Genomic DNA, 19,516 nt, shown 5'->3' with positions numbered 1-19,516 from the left:
AGGATTCATCGCAGGTCAGGATTAAACATTTAAACTGTTTAGGTTGGCTCACCTTCATGTAAAATGTTTATTTCTGTTAAACTAATGTAAAAACCATCTGTAACCTATTTTTCTAGCTCACTACTAGAAAACTTAACGCCTGTAACTCCAACAAACACAACATAGTTGAATGGTACCAGGCTTCTACAGACAGTGGATGTCTATGTCTTGATTTGAATATCTTGAAAAAAAGTCTTTTCGACTTTATGACAGAAAGAAATTTCAAACCGCTGAGATACATAATAGAGACCCATGGACAACCCCCAGAGAAAATGTTAAACTGACTGCCCAGTTTTTCTGCAGAGCGTTAAATTCCTGCAACAACTACCACTCTAGGTAAACTCAAGGTACCTGCTACTTCACCACTGCTCTGGTTAATCCTGTATACCAGTCTTTACACTTATAAGCATATTACTTATTTTCTAACCTTTGATTTTTAACGTATTGTAAAACATAAATTTTGTGCTGCCCATTGGTCCAGTGTGCTAACAAGTTTCTCTATCTTTTCAGACGGCTAAATAATATTTCCAAGAGTTTGGGATTCAGTTCTTGGACAAAAGAAGAATAAATTTGAGTTCTCTGGATGACCTTTTACGTGTAACTATTTTTGACCATTGAGTGGGCAAAAAAATAAGAACTTATTTCTGTGGCGAACATAACACATGCAAATAAAAAAGTATCTAGAAGTGCTGATGGATATAAATAATCAGGGGTATAGTGAAATAAAGGACATTTTGATCAATTAAAATTGCACTCTTCATCCATCCAAATAGCATCCATCTATAACGTACCAACAAGCTGATTCTGCTACTGACTTTTGCCTTAAGCTTCTTGTACCCCAGATACTGTGACTCTGCTACCGTGGTCATTTGGTGTCTGATCCAAGCATGCCACATTTGACTGGTCTACATAGCATCCGTGCCATGTGGCAGAAAACTTAGTGTCGTGCCCCCCCCCAGTCTGAGCTTTTATTTTTTTTTATTTTTAATCAATTAATTAATGACATTTAAAAAATATATATTTTGAGAAATTTGTTGTTCAGGAGCAGAAAAAAATATCAGAAACTTTACATATGGGGAAAAATGCTCCCAGATCACTCAGAGTTCTTTTGAAGACCTGAAACAGTTTAACAGCAGGTAAAAATGCTAATGTGTATCAGACTGTATGTGTCTAACTTCTACAGTTTCACTGTTGCTGTTATATTGCTGGCAGCTATTGGCTGTCTACATGTTGTATATGCATATTGGGATTTTCACTCACCGATATAAACAGCATTGTATCACAAAGAGACGTTTACCCACTAGCAGCTAAGTTCTGCAGTTATTTATGTTCTGTGAAAAAGACACTACAAGGCTGTGTTTTTAAGCTATAACATATAGATCGATAGAGATGAATGGCCTCTCAAAAACAGACTCCAGTCATTCTATTTTTATATAAATAGAGCCTGGCGATTGTCGATTCTATTTTTCTAGTAATATATATATATATATATATATATATCAATCATATATATCATCATTTCATTCATATATATATATATATATATATATATATATATATATATATATATATATATATATATATGAATGAAATGAAATGAAATGAAAACAAATCAGCTTCATTTCACTCATGTCTGTCCTCCACCTGACGATTTTCCGTCCCAATTGCCGCCCTCGCTTGACCAATCAGATTCGAGCTCGCGCTTTCGTGGAAACCAATGAGGGCGCGGCTTCCGTCCGGCAGTCCGAGGGGATGCCGGGATAAAAACTTAGCAGTGGCGCTTGGGAAAGTTTCGGGAAGAGTAGGAGGGAGGGGACTCGGGAGTGGAAGTGTAGTAACCCGACAGCGAGCATGACCGACGCCGAGGCGCAGAGCGCTCCACCATCGGCACCGGTGGAAGACAAACCACAGCCGGAGAGGAAAGTTATAGGTGGGTGTAGAAGTACTCTATCCGCCAAGATTTCTTGGTAAATATCCAGAAAACGTTTAAAGTTAGCGCCTTCTGACCGAGCCTGGGTGTGAAAAACAGAATGTGTGTGTTTATATATATATATATATATATATTTTACCCTTCCTTCTGTGATATTTCTTGAAGTGTGTGATCCAAGCTGGTTGAATTTGTGTTAATTACAGCAGCCTGGGGTGCCACTGCTGTCTCCGGTGTGGTACTTTTTAGGCAACACGTGTTTGAGGCTGAGTTTTTCAGGTTTTTCTGGGGACTATATTCCCAGAAAAATAAAATAAAATAAAAAATGCTTAAACTCGCGCTGTTGAAAACGAAGTTATTTGACTGTCACACATATTGGCTTGTAAAGCTCACGCCTATTAATAAAAGGCCTCGAGGACACAGGTGCTTTTTCAAAAAAAAAAAAAGTTTTCCCCACATGTCAGTCCAGTGGCTGCCTCTGGTTTAATCGCAGGTGTTTGTGTAGGTATGGAGCTGATTCAGACTGTACAGAAGTCCATGTTAACCGAACACTTTGAACGCATGACCCAATTGTTCTTCTTTATCAGCTGTCGTTCACGCGCTTGGTAAGCGAAACACGCGCACGCGCCCTCCCAGCTGCAAATCATTGCAGAAGGAAATTTGGCCAAATTGAACTAGTTTAGACTGCCGTAAAACACACAAACGAGCCGGCTTTGAGCTTGTCTCTGTGAGGAAGAATACATCGTTCAGGTGTCCGTGTGACTCGTCTTGAACTCCTTAATTGTCGGAAGTGTTCCCATGTCGCCTCGTGACCTAGTGCAGGCCTGGTTTCAAAGTCTTGCGGTTAATGATTGATCCATAGAGCTCTCACTTGCGAGCAGGTCACCGCTGATGTAATCAAGATAACGGTGTGAGCTCTGAATGACTACTTGCTCTATTACACTTCCTTATTCTTTTGATGTGCTCTTGTTGTAGCCACTTTGGTCCAAGGCACAGTGAAATGGTTCAATGTGCGTAATGGGTATGGATTCATTAACAGGTAAGGTGTTTCGAATTCTCCCTTATTTCTTTTTAGTATTCCTCACTTTTTTCAGTCTATTGTTTGCTAATGAAGTTTTATTTCTTGCAGGAATGACACCAAAGAAGATGTATTCGTTCATCAGGTAAGGTCTTTCTTTTTTCTTCATGGGAGTTAATTGTACCCACATTTTTAATGCTAGCCATGTCTCCTCAGACAGCAATCACGAAGAACAATCCCAGGAAATTTCTCCGCAGCGTTGGAGATGGGGAAATTGTAGAGTTTGACGTGATTGAAGCAGCTAAGGTATGGCAAGGACAAAATGTGACATTCTCGGCTGTTTAAAAAGGTATTAAAAAAAAACTGCTCTTGGAGAAAGCATTTCAGGCATGTCTCTGTTCCAAAGGGCTCCGAAGCAGCTAATGTTACCGGTCCAGGTGGTGTTCCGGTAAAAGGAAGCCGCTATGCGCCCAACAAACGGCGATTCCGTCGACGGTTCTTTCCCCGAAGCCCTCGGCCCGGCGACCAGAACAAGCCAGCCGATGGGCAAGGTCCTGATACTGACCGATCGGGAGAGAGTGAGGGAGCGAGGCCTCAGCAACGCCGCCGTAGGCCGCGCAGGCCACGGCCGGAGACACAAGATGTAAGCTAAAGCGGAAAGACGGGTGTGAGGGAGACTACAACCTTTAGGATGATGCTGGACATTGAGATGGATTGAAGTAGTTGAACGCTTATGTTGTTAATGGTCTTTTGTCTGTTTTTTTCCAATTTAGGGTGAAGTTGGTGAGCAGAAGGATGGAGACGAAGAGGGTGGTCAGACACAGAGTGATCAGACCCAGAGTGATCAGACCCAGCGGCCGCCACGACGCAGATTCTGGCGCCCATACCGCAGGTAACTTAACGGTCCTGCTTAGACATCCTGTTTGAAGGACTTCTTTATTCTTGAGGCAATTTAATGTGCTTTCCTCGGATTCAGGCCATTCCGTCCTCGCCCACCTCCCAATCAGGCTGTAGAAGACCAGCAGGCGGCTGCACCAGCAGAGAGCCTGGAGAAGAGTGAGCTAAAGCAGCAGCAGCCACAGCACGAGGTGGCGACGGCGGCGGCACCTGACAGCCCTCAGACCAATGGAGAAGCAGGGGAGGGCCAAGGCCAGAAACAACGCCGCCAGTTCAGACGACGCAGGCAAAGGAATTCAGAGTCCTCTGTCTCCAAAGTAAGATATTTTTGATCTTCAGCTATATCAAGATCACTCAGTGAGGAAACTATGCACAGATGAGCTGTTAGTGATGTTTGGGGAGGAAAAGATCACTACCCACATGAGCTTATTTTTCACTGCCAAGCTGTCCTGGTCACAGAAAACGATTATCAGAAGATATTAAGGCTCTAATGCAAGCAGTAAAATGCTGAACACTTATCGTCACCATGCCCGGCGGATGGGCTGGCGGGCGAAACGCACCTAAGTTTGAATACAAGAACGAGGTGATGTAATAATAGTAATAATAATGGATTTCATATATATAGTGCTTTTTGGGGCCCTCGAAGCGCTTTACAAAACACTGGTGGAGGCAAACTACAGTTGTAGCCATAGCTGCCCTGGGGTAGACTGACAGAGGATACCATGGGTGTGTCTACAAAAGTCTTGTACAAGTTCAAATCTCAGGGACCTTGACCTCAAGGTCAGAGGTCACACTTTCTCTAAATCACCTAGGATTTTCAAATTTATAACTTGGTTGCATCTGATAGGGTGCTGGGGGAGCACTGAGAGCTGCCATCATTTTTAAATATACTTGTACTGTAAATGTTTTTGTATATTTTACAGTCAATGTGGTGTTCTCATTGGCTTTAATCAGGATTTGAGTGGAAAAACTACAGTTCGCCTCATCTGAAAATATGCCTGATTGACAATGAAAACCCTTAAGTCCCTGTAATATTTATACTGTCTAGATGGTAGACAGGAGTCTAACTATTAGATGAATTTCTATGGTTTTGTGCCTGTATGATGGTTTAGCTGGATCTTCTGAAGTTCTAAAGCTTTGGTATTTTACTAATATTTTCACATCTTTTCCATGTATTGAAGAATGATACAGAGAAGTCTGCATCAGAGCCTAGTACCCCACCACAGACCTCAAAGCCATCTGATACAAAACCCACATCAAAGTCGCCAAAGACCTCTCCTAAAATCTCCCCCAAAACGGTAAAATCGCCTGAGGTAAGACATTAAAGTTGCTCTTTGCTTTCCCAGCTGGTTCATTTTTCATTGGTAGGTGTTTTGTTGACAAATCTCAGCTGTGTTCTTCACTTCAGCAGGCAGCTCCAACAACTGTCCCAGCACCAGCAGAGTGATGACCACGAGGATGGTCACACGACCCTTGGCAAGAGGTGGGACCCCACACTAAAGTGGCGCAACCTTGGATTAGACAGGGTGGGAGACGTGAGGGTGTAGGGTTGCACTTCTTGTGCTGCATGTGCAACATTAGCAGTCTGTCACAGAGGGCCTGATGATGGACATTAACTCTTTAGTCAAGTAAATGGATTTAAGGCGGAATGATGGCATTGAAAGGAGTCTTTGAGAACGCTGCCTGTGTTTGGAGTCAGACTTTTGTTTAACACAGGGAAGATTTTTGGCTCAAATTCTGGGAAATTGGATTTTCTTTCAATATAATCTTTGGCTCGGGATTAAAAGTGCCCTTTTTATTTTTTTATTTTTAAATTAAAGGTCTTCTTTTTTTTTTTCTTTTTTTTTTGGGGTCTTTCTTTCAATCCATCTCTCCTGCGCTTTCTTTTGTTTCTCATAGGTCCTAGGGTTGGAGGACTGGACCTATTTCAGACCACATGCACTGCTCTCCCCTCCCTGCACTCCCCCAATCCTCCATCCTACCACTTCTCACAGTCATCCTTCAGGCCCCTTCCCCACCCCCTCATCTTGTCTTGTCCTGTCCACACTGACATCTGGAGAGGGTGGGAAGGGAGCGCAGGTTAAGGGGATACAGGTAGTTGGTGGGTGCACATTTAGAAATTGAAAGTACAGCTTTTAAAAAGGGGGAGAGAGGAAAAAATGGGAATGTTATTCCACCCCCTTAGAAATATTTCCTTTAATAGAGCAGATGGGGCCCATCATGTAGTTTAATTTGGCTTCTGATTAATTTGGTTAAAGAGGGGAAAGCTAAGCAGGTCTGCGATTGGTGATGCATAATGGGAGTCTGTTTAGTTCTGTTAACACCTCAAATCAATTCTTGAAACGTACTACTCCCTTAATCTTCTTGGTTGAGGTTGGATTAGAAAGAAGCTTAATTTCCTTTTTATTTTACTTGTGTGTGCTTTTCTTTGGAGGGGATTATGTGCAATGTTAATACTTAAAATGCTAATTAATAAATCATGTTTGCAAATCAAGATTCATTCCCTTCTGACTGGAGTGCAGATTCACTGATGCCTTTGTACCTTTTTTTTTTTTTTTTTTTTTTTTTTTTTGCGCCAAAGAAATTAGATTACTTTTGTAGTGAAGAAATTGAAGGTGTAGAAATGAGGGTTCTTCAGGTGGTTTCATTAACAATATTTGCAGTACTTTCACTCTGGTTACATAACCACTGCATCAACATTCACACTATACAGATTACAGATCTCTGACAAGTCTGACACATTAAAGAATAGACTGCAAACGGCACACGTGACGGATGCAAAGAAAACACAACAAAAACTTGGCGATTGTGTGGCACAAACCTTGAAAGTCGGTGCTTGTACTTGGAAATTTCTCGAGTCTGCCTACAAAGCCGAACACCAGCTGGAGTGCGTAAAGAATTTAAAACCTAGACCCTCAAACACACTGTACACATGAAATACAAAAGGCTTGATCAGAAGTAGCATTTCTGTGGTGCAGTGAGTTTCCTATTAGAGGAGTACTTTCACACTTAAGTTGAGAACACATGTGAAAACTCCAAAATATCAGCGTTTTGGTACTGATGCAGAAAACGCTTTTGGTAACCTAACAACCAGAGGAGTATGAAGGCTCATGTTCAAATTTGAGGCAAAATTTTGTTTCTTTACTGAAACTCATTTCCCCAGAGCACTACCTATACTGAGCAAATCACAACCATGCATCCAACAACGATAGTTTGTTACGACAGTTTACACTTTCAGGTCACACCGTACTGCGTCACACTATAATCAGATTGGTTGCAGTCCAGTCCTGTCAACATGAACTTAGAATTACCTTTGCTGTAATTTGTGCAAATGAAATCATGTGGACAGAAGCTGGCAGGGGCAGACCATTAACTGTCCAGACTATATGAATGTGACACTCGTGTCCTGGGATGACCCCTCCATCGGCTAATATCTGGAGGAGTTCAGAGCAATGTCTGTGAAATCAACTCCAGAGGCATTTTGGTCCGCTTGATAATGCCCCTTGAGAAGTTTCAGACTGGTATTTTTACATTGATGCCAGGTTACACTTTGGATACATGAACATAGCACATAAAATCAGTTTCTAAAAGTATAACATGATTAAATGCATCTGTTACCTGTTCTTAAAGAACAAAAACACTACCTACCCATCATACTACCTTTTCTACATCTGCTTTGAGTAAATAACGGCTATAAATACCGGGTGTTACAGACACACTTCATTTGGCGCCAAAAAAGATTCAAAACCCACAGTATGTCGACGTGATTCCTGTCATTGGAGATCAAAAAATCAATTCATATGTTAATCTCTTAAATGTGTGTTCCCATCTTTGGTAAAAACAGGCATGCTCCATCACACTCCTGGCTGCTGATCCTATTGTTTCTATGCCTAAAAACTTTGAAAACTGTAGATATCTGTTTATAAAGTGCAGGAATCCCCAAGTCTCTCCACACCCATCTGTCAATACTGCAACTGATTGCCATCACCATGGAATAAAGTCTTATTGCACTGGCAGTCAATGCCAGACAGGCTGTTCTTATTAGCATCTTCTTCCCTTGAAACTACAGCAGTCGACCTTTACTCCACTGGTTCGTAGCCTTTCAAGTGAAGCCAGAATTCATAACTATTAACCCTGTACTGCAGTGCTACCACCAAAGGACAATTCCATAACACCCAAATTGTCACACACTTTTAACACTGCTTTTTCACCACAATCTATGTGGAAAAAAAATAAAGATCTCAATATACATATTAGCAAATAAAAGTTTGGTGTCATGCCCCTTTACCCAACTTTTCTCAAGCTGAGCTCAGTTCCATTTTTCTCAGTTCCATGGGGCATCTTCAGTTCATGGTATCCTCCCCCAAGTAGTCCATCTCAGTGATGGGTTTGTCTATGTCCATACCCATGCCTATGCTCATATCCATATCCATCATCCCTCCAGCTGAATGCTGGTGAAAATTGGCTGCAATCTGGTCAAAGGTCTTGCCCCGTGTCTCTGGTACCCGGAAAAATGTGAAGATGAGGAAGAACAGAAGAAGAGCTGCGAAGATCAGGAAGACATATGGCCCACAGAGGTCCTGCAGAAGGACGGGAAGAAGGTCGGATTATAAAGAGTTGAACTTGATGCCACGTGCCTCTATTAACCGGTCAAGTAGCGGTTTTCATGTTTTCATCTGTCTGTCCAGACTTAACTTTTCAAATGTGAATAAAAAATTTGATTTTGTAAGGTTGATAACCTTTAAAGACCAAAATCTAATCAGTTTATCTAAGAGGATAAAAGATTGTCGAGCCAAAAAAGAATAACAAAACTGAAGTGGGTGAAAAATGGAAAAGCATTTGTGGACATACACAACATCCATTGTGGATACTCACAGCGACATACTGGAAGCACATGCCAATAATAAAGTTGGCAGTCCAGTTGGAAAAGCCTGCAACAGCCATGGCAGCTGGCCTTGGACCTTGAGAGAACAGCTCAGCTACAAAGAACCAGGGGATGGGACCTGGGCCAACCTCAAAGAAGGCCACAAAACCAAAGATAGAAAGCATGCTGATGTAGCTCATCCATGGAACACTGTCCTATAGAGCAGAAGAAAAGTGGGTTCAGATGTTTGTGGAGACTAGAAATCATATATAAAATACCGAAGTCTGGAATACCATAGTCTGGATTTTATTTATTTTCCTTTTTTTTGGATCGGGGCTTACTTACAAGTAAAGCAAGAGCCACGGTCATGATGACGGCACAGATGCACATTCCACCAAGTCCTAGCATGTGGAGCGTCCGTCGACCCGTCCTCTCTACCAGGAAAAGCTGTTAATATGAAGGTAAAGGGGGGATGGGGGGTTAACCTCAGCTGACATTTGGAGCTAAAGCATTTGATTTGGTCAGATTCTTTCTCAAATATGTATAACGTCAGGTCACTATAATGCTAAAACCACATTTACCATATACCTAACTGCAGTTCAGGACTTCTAAAACAGTGTTAACCATAGTTTAGCAGTGATTTTACAAGCGTGCGCTCATAAAACAATCTATTGTATCAAATTACAATAGTCAGTCTCTAACCCTGAAGCCGTGGCACTCTTACGGCTAAAGTCGTACATCTTTATCCGCTTGATGACACTGAAACATTTTGACTCCTCTTATCTTGTTTACCCTTTGATAACAGTGTTAAACAGTAATAGAGTGACTCTGTGACAGGGCGTGAATGTTTATTGTTCCAAATTCAAAAAGTTATTTAAACGCTCCCAAATTGAATTTCAAAAGTGCGATAAAGGCATGTCGGTGCGATTTCTCACCGAGACTACCGTGAAGGCACAGTTCACCACCCCGGCTCCTATGGTGGCATAAACTGGACTCTGGACTCCTGCTTTCATGAAGATACTGGTGGAATAGTAGAAGATCTGCCAGAGGAGTAAACAAATTTAGGTCAATGTTGAACAGCACTGGCTCCTGATTTTAAAGGACTGCTTGTTTCTGGAACTTTAGGTGAGTCAGTGTAATTTGAAGAACTCACTGCATTAACCCCCGACAGTTGCTGGGAGAGCTGCAGGAGGATGGCGATGATGATGGGCTGGCGGTAAAGCGAAGAGCGAAAGAGTTCGGGTATGGACACCTTCCTCTCCATGTCCATCCTCCGCTTCTCCTCCTTCATCTCTGCCAGCATGTCGCCCACCTCCTGTCTGCCTGTTAGCCTCCTCAGGCCTGCAGAAAGTAGAAATGTAGGAAGTTTTTTTTTTCATGTACAAAAACTCATCTGACATTTTAGCAGCTAATTCTGTAAGTCCAACTGATACTCTGTACATTGAGTCCTGTAAATGTCTGATAAACCCAGACATCATGAGTGCGGAGTTGATCTGACCGAGGAACTGGAGACACCACACAGTATGTAAAGGCAAGGCCAAATAGCCGTGGTTTAAACTATAACCTGATTTATCTACTATTTAACTCACCGTGAGACTATGATTTACAGAATTAGTTAAAAAATATTTTAAAGTAATTACTGAGGCCATAAACTCAGCAGAAAAAACAGTTTACTGTGGTCAGAGATAAGACTTTGGTAGAATCAGACTTCTTTTTGCAACCAGAGGAGTCTCCCCCTGCTGGCCAAAAGAAAGAATGCAGATTTCAGGCACTTCGAGTTAGTTTCGCTTCTCAGGTACGAACATTAGTATCCATCAGTTATATATAAGAACGTATAAAGTGATATGGGTCAAAGTGGGACAAACCCAAACACAGTAGCTGACTGCCCCTCGCTGAGCTTGGTTGAACTGAAGGTTTCTTCCTGTTAAAAGGGAGTTTTTCCTTCCCACTGTCACTAAGTGCAGTTTTCTCTTTATTATTGTAGGGTCTTTATCTTACAACATCAAGTGCCTTCAGATGACTGCTGTTGTGATTTTGCGATATATAAATTAAACTGAATTGAATTGAAATGAAATTGCAAAAAAAAAAAAAAAAGATCCTACATTTCCCAAAATGCAACTCAGCAGCTTATTTTATAAGGCCCTATCTGCCTCCTAATGCTAAAAATCCAGTTTATAGTGTAGAATTTAAAATGTAAAACTTAGTTACATAATAAGAATAATAATAGTAAACCAAGACCTTAAAATAACGCAGCCCTACTTACCACTCTTGGCGTGGTGCTCCTGACACCGGACGATGTAGAGGAATCGGGGGCTCTCGGGGCAGAAGGGCAGCAGAGCCATCTGAAGTACAGTCGGCACAACAGTTAATCCCAGCAGAACAGGCCATAAGTGCTCACTGCCGAGTAGCGACTCCAAGCCGAGGACCTGCACAGGGAGAGGAAGCAAGTTTGAGTGTGTGACATTTCAAAAGATAATATGATAAAGCACCTAAAGACAATCCTTTATAGGTGGAAGTAAAGGAAAAGACGGGGAGGTGCACAGACAAAGAGAATGGATTTGAGGATTCAAGATGTGTTTTTTGTGAGCAGACTTTTTAAACGTGGCCTGGAAAGGCCCACTGAATGTCGAGGACATGGAGACAGAGAGAAGATGCCGATGCTATTTATAGACGGTCGTTCCTGCCATACCTGTGCGAAGAGAATGCCAGTGACAATAGCCAGTTGGTGCAGCGTCCCCAAAGCTCCTCTGAGACTCGTAGGTGCTATCTCACCCACGTACATTGGTGTCAAGCCAGATGCCAATCCTGCATCAAAGGAAGAGTTAAGGAAGCAAGAGATTGTTAAACCACTTATTAAATGGACACATTAATGGAGAGTAAAAGAGGGAAGAGACAGTGGCCAGCTCACCACAGTAGGCACCAATGATAAAACGTCCAAGGATCATCATTTCAAAGGAGCGGCAGAGCTTGGACATTCCCATCAGACTTCCTCCAATAAAGGCAAACAAGTTGTTTATAAGCATGGCTTTCCTCCTGAAAGAAGCACAGACCTGCATTTTTGAAACCATTTTGAAATGATAAAACAGCAGGTTTTTTGTCCAGCAGAGTTGTGCACATCTAGTTTGGATATGCACACTGTTTAGTAGTGAAAAACACTAAGAAGCCACTAGAGGGCAGTATCACACAAAATTATTCCGTATCGCACAGAGACACTGGTTTATTCAGCACTTTAACATTTAGTTGATCCACAAAATCCTGTAGAAGGCACAGAGGAGTATTAAAGAAAAGTAACATTTGTGACTAGATTTTGCAGTCTGGTGTTATTTTACTTTACTAGACTGTGATCGGAACCAAAAAAGAGTCTTTCCCACCTAATTTAGAAGTAGCACGGTTCCTACAGCTCAGCTTACACTGTCAGGAATTTACTTGACACAAGCAACAAGGTACCTCACGTATATATTTTGTAACATTCTGTTAATACCTTGGGTTGAAAATGTTTTTTTAATATATATTTTAAAAGTCACTGAAAAGTTGCTTCTGATGAGGTTGTAAGCTTATGTAAGCTGCACATTCAGGACTCTGTTAAAATGTCCTTTCAGCCAGTGGAAGCTGTGGACTGCAGCCCAGTTTGCACAGACTCAGGTTACAGCGGGAAACTGGGTCATAACATCCCGGACAGAGCTTTCACTGAATGACTGGTTTTATTTTTGGGCTTATACAGAACTGAGAAGGAGATATTTATGTATCACAATGAAGGCTAGCTAGAGAAGGCTTTGGACTAGTGTTGTCGTTTACTTAGATTAAGGTTTTAATTGCTCTGTTTATAATGACGATTTATCATTTGCTGTTGAACACTGTGTGGTGTTTTGTCGTGTCTGCCTGGCTGTTTCCTAAAACAGTCTTGGTTATCGTTGTAGTGCATTAAAACTTGAAGTCTCTGTTTGTGGTGCTTTTTAAAATTGCTTTCTTGTTTTTCATTCACCCTTAAAACCACGTTTATATGGATCCACTCCCGCTGCATGCAAAATCCTACTTTCCTTACATAAGTGTGTCTTTTTGTGTGTGTTTGAGTGGACTGGGTGCTGCTTTCTTTCTTTTTTTAACTGAAGATACTTCAGACAAACTCCCTACCCACTTCACTCTTTATTAACCTACAGCTTCTATCCATTTACACATGAAAAATCAGACCTTTCATTTGTATGTAAGGAGACTGCGAAGTATGTGTGTCATTCAGGAAGAAGAAATGTGTACTTCTTAAATCTTTGCTCATGTATTCAGACTTTGTGCAGTTTGTTTCAGATTTCCAGAAAATCTTGTGGTTTGCTTTGAGTAATCTGTGCAACCATGGGCACAGACGGAAACCATCCTCTAAATGTTACAGTTAAAGCAGAGTGTAAGATTAATGAGCTGCAGCCTGTTCTATCTGCTCCATCTCATAAAACAGTATTTCATAGGCTTAGCTTCATGAACCCATCAGGATAAAAGCAACGTATCCCCTCGAGACCACTAGAAAAGGCTAAGCTTGACCTGCGTTGTCTCACCTGCCCAGCCATTCAGAAACAAAACCCACACAGAAGGAGGAGACCATGCCGCCGATGGAGAAGATGGCAACGGACAGCGACCAGAGCGAGGTGAGGGTCCCTGTGGGGATGGGCTCCCCGTACCGGTACATCCATGTTGCATTGTAGTCCCCCTCAATGATCTGCAAGGAGTGCCAAGATAAGTTGGAGCAAGTGACTAGAGGAGTGAGAGAAGAGCAGCACAAACTGCACTGAAAAAAAAGGCCATGTTGGATTTACTTGATTCAATAGTGGACATTGGTTGCACACAAATGTTTTGCTTTGGCAGAAACTTAAACAATTGTGTTCAATCAACACAACTTTTTCATATTCAATAAACATGTGCATTTTGTGTTCATAAAACGCGATTGAAACATGTTTAGATGAAGTAAGTTGAGCCTTTGGAATATTTTAATCCTTCACAATTTTGTCATTTTATTTCAACACTATTAAATAACATTTACCCCAATACTACTTGCTCATTTAAATACTACATGTTGTCTTCATATTACATAATGTTCAACAAAGTCTAGAGTCTGGTTAACATAAAAATTTAATGGATCTACAACAACTAACATCCTATCTTTATCCTGGTTGCAGGGGGGCTGGGAAATAACCCTGAATTGTTAGGCAGGGTACACCCTAGACAACCATTTGCACTTACATTGACAGGTAATTTAGAATCATCAATTAACCTAACTCTAACAACTGCACAACTTTTAACTGTGGGAAGAAACCGGAATACCCAGAGAGAAACCAGTGCAAACTAGCCAGATTGTGGATTTGAACCCAGGATCTTCTTACTGTGAAGCAACAGCACTAACCACCATGCCACCAATCCAGACTTAACAAAAGTAGGAAAGCTATGATTTCAAGGCTTGATGCAGAATTTTTTTGTACGTTTTTGTCCTTGACAGGTTAATCCACAATAAATAGCAATAGCATACACGTGGTGTGTCGTAGTTGTCTGCCTCTTATAACGCCAGTGATTTTCCTACAGTTTGACATCTCGTGCGATCTTGTGAATTTCACGAGTTCAGCAACTAACCACTCTTACTAGATTGTATCATGTCATCTTAACAAGGACAAATTAAGTTGTTGAATTTCGTACAGATCCTTCATGATTTAATTACGTTCATAGAAGCATGAAATTATTGTGTTTAAATTACAAGTTAGAGTTTTTTAATGTAAAAAACACCGAATTTACTTTTTTCAGTATATCAAAAAAAGTAGTGGAGGCTACTCGATTTGACTGAGATGGATTCCTGAAACCACGATCCAAAGTATACGAGACTGAAAGTTATTGACTTACTTCACTCGAACATGACATGAACAATTTAATCTAGCCTCTCTGTAGATCATGTAGTTTCTACACTATGTAGTTACACTTAACTTTAAAGCATGAGGCGCTTATGTTAAATACACGCAAGATGCTTACGTAAATCCAAGAGTTGGCCAATCCCTTTTTTTCAGTGTGGGTAAAAGGGAAGGTAAGTTTGGAGCGAGGTCTTGCAGACAGGGCCCGAGTAGAGCTTAAAATCAGCTTTTGTAAACATGGAGTATATAAAATGGGCTGCTTGAAGGCTGGTGGTTAAGTCACTTGTCTGCATGGCTTTGGGCGAGATACTAAATACAGTGAACTACGACAGGAAAAAAAAGCTATATGTCACTTTAAATATGAACTTGGATTAGATAAAGGCTTGCAGCGTGAAGCGCTTTGAATGGCTGCATGGACCACAAGAGTACTATGTAAATCAGGCCATGGGCTATTTAAATAGACAAGCACACCGTGTAAGTAACAGCTTACTCCCATGAGTTCATATTTTCAGAATGCTTTCCTCATTTTTTTTAAAATATAGACTTATATTATCTCACATATACACACTTGTGCACATTCTCATATTAAAAATTGGGAGGTTTCAGTTAATGAGATCTTTGTATGTACAAGTAACCACCGAGAGCCAGAGGTTTCGAGTTCAGAGTGCTCTAAATACTCGGTTTCAGAGGGTTTTTCTCTGTTCTTGGATCTACATGATGTCATAGAGAGTGGAAAACCCAAACATGGTCACAAATCAGCCCCACCCAGCTGCTGGTTAAGTGATCGCTTTACGTGGGGCAGCCAATCAGAAGAAAGCAGGATTAAAAAGGCTTAAAAATAGAGTGACCTTAAAGGGAGTGTTGCTCTTTGTGTCACACTATTTGTAAGAAAGATGTATTTTGTTAAATCAAACAAGTGATCTGTAGATAATTATGCTCACATTTTCCCAAGTATCAGACAAGTTTAGTTGATAGCTGCCCTCACCCGTGCCAGGATTTTAATGATGGATGTCAGAGCTGAGATGCCCATAAATGCAAAAGGCTTTTCTACACAGCGTCCAAGTACCGTGGCACACAAATGAAGGGCCGCTCTGTTTAAAGAGATAAATGCGGATAAACGCACAAAATTTGCTTTCAGATGTGGGAAATGAATCATATTTCTCACGCCTTTTTCTCATCATGCAAACAGAAATATTTCCTTGTTTCCATGACACCTGGAGCAGGGATGTGTTGTCATTTTTGTGATGACACGTAAAGATGGAAAGGAGCCTCGCCCTGCTGTGTCTGTGTCACCTGACTTTGCTTCGGAAGGCTTCACATGACATAGTTTTATTGTTTTTGGTTTATTGTCTAAACATCACCAGGCAGCGTGTTGTGGTGTCAAAGCACACCACCTTGTGAAATCAGGCGAAGCGACTTTGTTGACGTCTGGTTAAATGACAGTGTTAGACTCGTGCATGACACCAGTGTTACATGTTTTATTCTTTCATTTTATATTATGTCCATTCGTCTTTCTTTCTTTTTTTTTTACCTTCTGTGGCGCATTGATGACACCGATGTTATATCCAAACTCCAAAGATCCAAGGACAGCCGTGAAGACTGACAGAGCGAGGGTTCCAGTCACTGTCTGCAGCAGAAACACGCACACACACACACACATAGACACACACACACACAAAGAAGTGAATTACAAATAATTTGTTTTTCAGAACAGTGAATAATCCTGAAAGGTGTTTTCATAACTGTAACAATAAGATAACTGTTGGACAACCACGATTATCTTTTTAACTCTCACTCACTCTCTCTCTCTCTCTCTCTCTCACACACACACACACACACACGCACACACACACACACACACACACACACACACACACACAACACTGCTGCTCAGCTAACGTCAACTATATATATAACCGTGATCCTGACTAGAGACAATCTCTGCAGTGCTGTTCATGACTTCTCTGACTACTTTCATGTCAACGCCTGAACTTTAGCTTCCCTCCAGTTTCCCATCAGCCCTCTGCCACCTGTCTGCAGGGTGACAGACAGGATGACCTTGGGGAAAATGAACTTCTTCCACTCCAGCATGGTTATAAAATTTTAAATTTCATTTATTTATAGGTCTTTTGTGCTTTTGGAGTTACGCCGCCTGTAAGATTTAAGTCTGTGATGAACTGTTGGATGAACACACAAACACAGACGGGTACTGTCGAAAGAACGAGCTTCCTGAAAAGTTTTTTTTCCCATTTTGGTGACGTGGGCTTATGGACTGATACAACAGCAACATGATGCTGGTGATGCTGGTAAAATTTGCTGGACCTAATTTGACCCCGCAGTTCTGCTCAGCCACCTTCTGCAAATATGTTGTCCGTGTAAATCTGTAACTCTTGACCTTGCTGAGTTGAGCTTTTGATAAGTGCTGCTTAACATTCACAAACCACAACAAAGAGGTGTGTAGTGGTGAGCGTGTGCGTCCTTGTGGAAAAGGTAAAGTGCCAGAAGTGGCCACTAATGTTTCATTACACATCCCGCACTTCACTGCATGCACACTTTGCAGTAAATTTCCAGGCATTATGCATGAATCTGCACCTGCTTGTATTTACTGTGAGATACAACACAAGCCCAGATTAAACACAAAACTATCTCAGGTTGTGCAGGTTATCTCCGTCTTTAAGTGATTTCAATAGAGACAAGCACATGACTGCTTCTTCCCCTTTTCAGATTTTATGCTTAGGGGAAATATTTTTGCATTAAACACAAACACACACACACACGTACATACGCACACACACACCACATCCCAGCATAGTTTAGTCTGTTTCCAGTTTATTCCCAAAGGGGAAACTTTGGGAATTGTTGCCTTAATTCCAGCGTGGATAGCAGCCTATTCTTCCTATTAATAAGATGATGGAAATCTACATCAGGGGAAAGTCAGGCTTAAAACCAGCACTTAGAAACGATTTCTCCAATGGAGTTTGAGCTGGGCAGTAAACACAGAGTTTGTTTATGAAGGCGGTGGCCTGTCATAAGCTTGCAGTTACGAGGCCTGACTTGTAAACTCAGTTTTGGCCGCTCAAGGTCACCACTAAGGACAGAAAGGCTTCCCCCTCTCTTTGAAACAGAGTTACTCAAAGCTTCTTCTAGATTCATGACTTTCTCAACATTCGGATTTTGCCTTTAAAATTCTGTTAAAAGTGTATAACGGCTCATGGGATTATTTTAAAGAAGCGCACTACAATCAGGAGATATTTAAAGGTTTCAGGTCAGGAAAATGTGCTGTGCGTAAAATCTTTCCATAGCTGAAAGTACACATTGCAAAGTTCACAAATAACGGCTATCCCTGCAGAAACTTTCTAAACAGGCACAGCTAGATTAACAAACTGTTTATAGCAAACTCCAGAAGAAATTACCTCCGCTCCAAGCTGCTGAAACCCGGCCGGCATGATTTTGGCAACTCCTGGCTCCCAGTAGGAGTCTGGTGATAGATGCGTCTGGTGCCAAACGGAGACAAACCCGGGCGTCTTAAAACTGGAGCACTTTAGCACTGAAATCGAACCGAGCTACTAAATCCAAAAGAGAAGAACAAAGAGCTCTGGTGCGTTGTGCCCCGCAGGTTGTCCTCTCTCCTTTGAAGTTGGTGTTGTCTGTCCAGCTGTTAAAGAGTTGACACCGGCATACCCACGTGCACGCCTCTCAGGAGAGGGGCGGGGTGGGGGGTGGGTGGGGGGGAGGCAGACGCAGAGAGGCCCTGCAACAGAGGTCATGACGCAAGCGGGAAGCTCTCCTGACCTAATCTATCTTGGGCCGCAGAGGTGGTGGTGGAAGGAGGGTGGGGGTGGGGTTATTTAGAAGAGGTGTCTGGTTTTTATTATGGTGCTAAGAGATGAAGAATTAAATAACAAAAGGTGTGATTACATTTTCAGATTCCTGTTTAAATCAACAATAATTTATCATTCTCTGGAGCCGTAAGCCAGAGCGACGCAGAGGCCCAAATTTGGTCTCATTTTGGACCGTTTTCATGAGCTTTGTTACGTAATGGCCATAGATCCCCACCCCCCACAAAGAACGATAAACTCAATCTGCAAAGCATGTGCAAAGATGCTTCTCCCTTATCACTGACAGCTCAAGGTTAATCACCTCATTTCTGGACCTGCAAATGGAGGACACACAGTTGTGGACATGTTAAATGTCAGGTGACCTAAAAGTCGGAGTCCGCCATTATGACTCAACTTCCCTAATGGGAAGTGAAAAGGGGGCTCGTCTTTGCCGCTGTGGTCGCCATTGTCTGCCTTCCCAACAGATACAAATCCCTTTCTATTTCAGATCACATGCCAAAGAGGTCATCAGCCTCATTTAACCCCCCTTCCTCCCTTCTCTGTTGCACACAACAAAGCTAAATCCTCTTCCAGCAGGCAACAGGTGGGCCCTAAAATTGGGCCCTGCCACCTGAGTTAGGAGTGTACAGTAGGTGTGGTCAGGGGGAAAGTTTGGGGAGGGACCAGAGGCGTAGATTAGGGAGTGTGTTGTGGGAGGGTTTTGCATTGGGCGGGAGGAATGGAGATCCTGCAAGCAAGCTCAGTGGGAAAAAAAAAACCTACTCTAGATCTCCCAATGAAATGAGTCATGACCACCCCTCGCAGACACACCCCCACCTCACACCACTCTCTGGTCAGAGCATGCTGCCCTCTCCTTTGCCTTTTGCTGCCCTCAAACAGTGGGAGAACCCGACACCCCTCATCCAAAGCCAGGGCCCCAAGCACAGTCATGTGCGACTCTGACTAAATGCAGAGAAACTTTACACCATCGGAATAGTGGCGTAGAGCCTCTTCCAGCACAGTTAAGGGGTTTATGTACGCAACCGGGGGGGATTAAGATGATGATATTACAGAGCC

General features: G+C 42.0%; 2 protein-coding genes across 4 annotated transcripts; one reads left to right on the top strand and one right to left on the bottom strand.

Moving 5' to 3' along the window:
- The first annotated feature begins 1,812 nt into the window (after nt 1–1,812).
- On the top strand, nt 1,813–6,375 carry LOC146714930 (Y-box-binding protein 2-A-like). 3 transcript variants are annotated; one of them, XM_085451281.1, is made up of 10 exons: nt 1,813–1,969; nt 2,942–3,005; nt 3,096–3,129; nt 3,201–3,290; nt 3,391–3,627; nt 3,758–3,876; nt 3,961–4,198; nt 5,063–5,194; nt 5,290–5,364; nt 5,781–6,375. In XM_085451281.1, exons 1-9 carry the CDS (start codon nt 1,891–1,893, stop codon nt 5,326–5,328), a joined length of 1,032 nt encoding a protein of 343 aa, XP_085307407.1. In that variant the 5' UTR covers nt 1,813–1,890; the 3' UTR covers nt 5,329–5,364; nt 5,781–6,375. The 3 variants fall into 3 exon arrangements, with proteins under 3 accessions (XP_085307407.1, XP_085307408.1, XP_085307406.1); XM_085451282.1 differs by having other exon boundaries at nt 5,293–6,375; XM_085451280.1 differs by having other exon boundaries at nt 5,290–6,375.
- A 134-nt stretch (nt 6,376–6,509) lies between these two features.
- LOC146714929 (solute carrier family 2, facilitated glucose transporter member 4-like) lies at nt 6,510–18,301 on the bottom strand. The gene is made up of 11 exons (XM_085451273.1): nt 18,035–18,301; nt 16,153–16,248; nt 13,287–13,447; nt 11,654–11,778; nt 11,435–11,550; nt 11,009–11,171; nt 9,899–10,086; nt 9,681–9,785; nt 9,091–9,192; nt 8,757–8,960; nt 6,510–8,461 (listed from the first exon to the last, which is right to left on the bottom strand). The coding sequence occupies exons 1-11, from the start codon at nt 18,065–18,067 to the stop codon at nt 8,225–8,227; spliced, it is 1,530 nt and encodes a 509-aa protein (XP_085307399.1). The 5' UTR covers nt 18,068–18,301; the 3' UTR covers nt 6,510–8,224.
- Between the last annotated feature and the right edge of the window lie 1,215 nt (nt 18,302–19,516).

Source organism: Copadichromis virginalis, linkage group LG3 (assembly GCF_057382275.1).
Source record: "Copadichromis virginalis isolate Kocher_CV1m ecotype Utaka linkage group LG3, C_Virginalis_male_GT1.1, whole genome shotgun sequence".
NCBI lineage: Eukaryota > Metazoa > Chordata > Actinopteri > Cichliformes > Cichlidae > Copadichromis > Copadichromis virginalis.
The sequence above is the reverse complement of the archived record's forward strand: the minus strand, read 5'-3'. Positions and strand labels throughout refer to the sequence as shown.

What these genes read in the sequence shown, in the direction of transcription:
- LOC146714930 (XM_085451281.1), top strand. Translation starts at nt 1,891, where the DNA reads ATGACCGACGCCGAGGCGCAGAGCGCTCCACCATCGGCACCGGTGGAA. An exon ending in AAGATGTATTCGTTCATCAG is followed by an intron (nt 3,130 to 3,200) that starts GTAAGGTCTTTC and finishes ATGTCTCCTCAG; the next exon opens with ACAGCAATCACGAAGAACAA. An exon ending in TTCTGGCGCCCATACCGCAG is followed by an intron (nt 3,877 to 3,960) that starts GTAACTTAACGG and finishes CCTCGGATTCAG; the next exon opens with GCCATTCCGTCCTCGCCCAC.
- LOC146714929 (XM_085451273.1), bottom strand. Translation starts at nt 18,067, where the DNA reads ATGCCGGCCGGGTTTCAGCAGCTTGGAGCGGAG. An exon ending in TTCAGCAGCTTGGAGCGGAG is followed by an intron (nt 16,249 to 18,034) that starts GTAATTTCTTCT and finishes TTTCTGCTGCAG; the next exon opens with ACAGTGACTGGAACCCTCGC. An exon ending in TATCATTGGTGCCTACTGTG is followed by an intron (nt 11,551 to 11,653) that starts GTGAGCTGGCCA and finishes CCTTTGATGCAG; the next exon opens with GATTGGCATCTGGCTTGACA.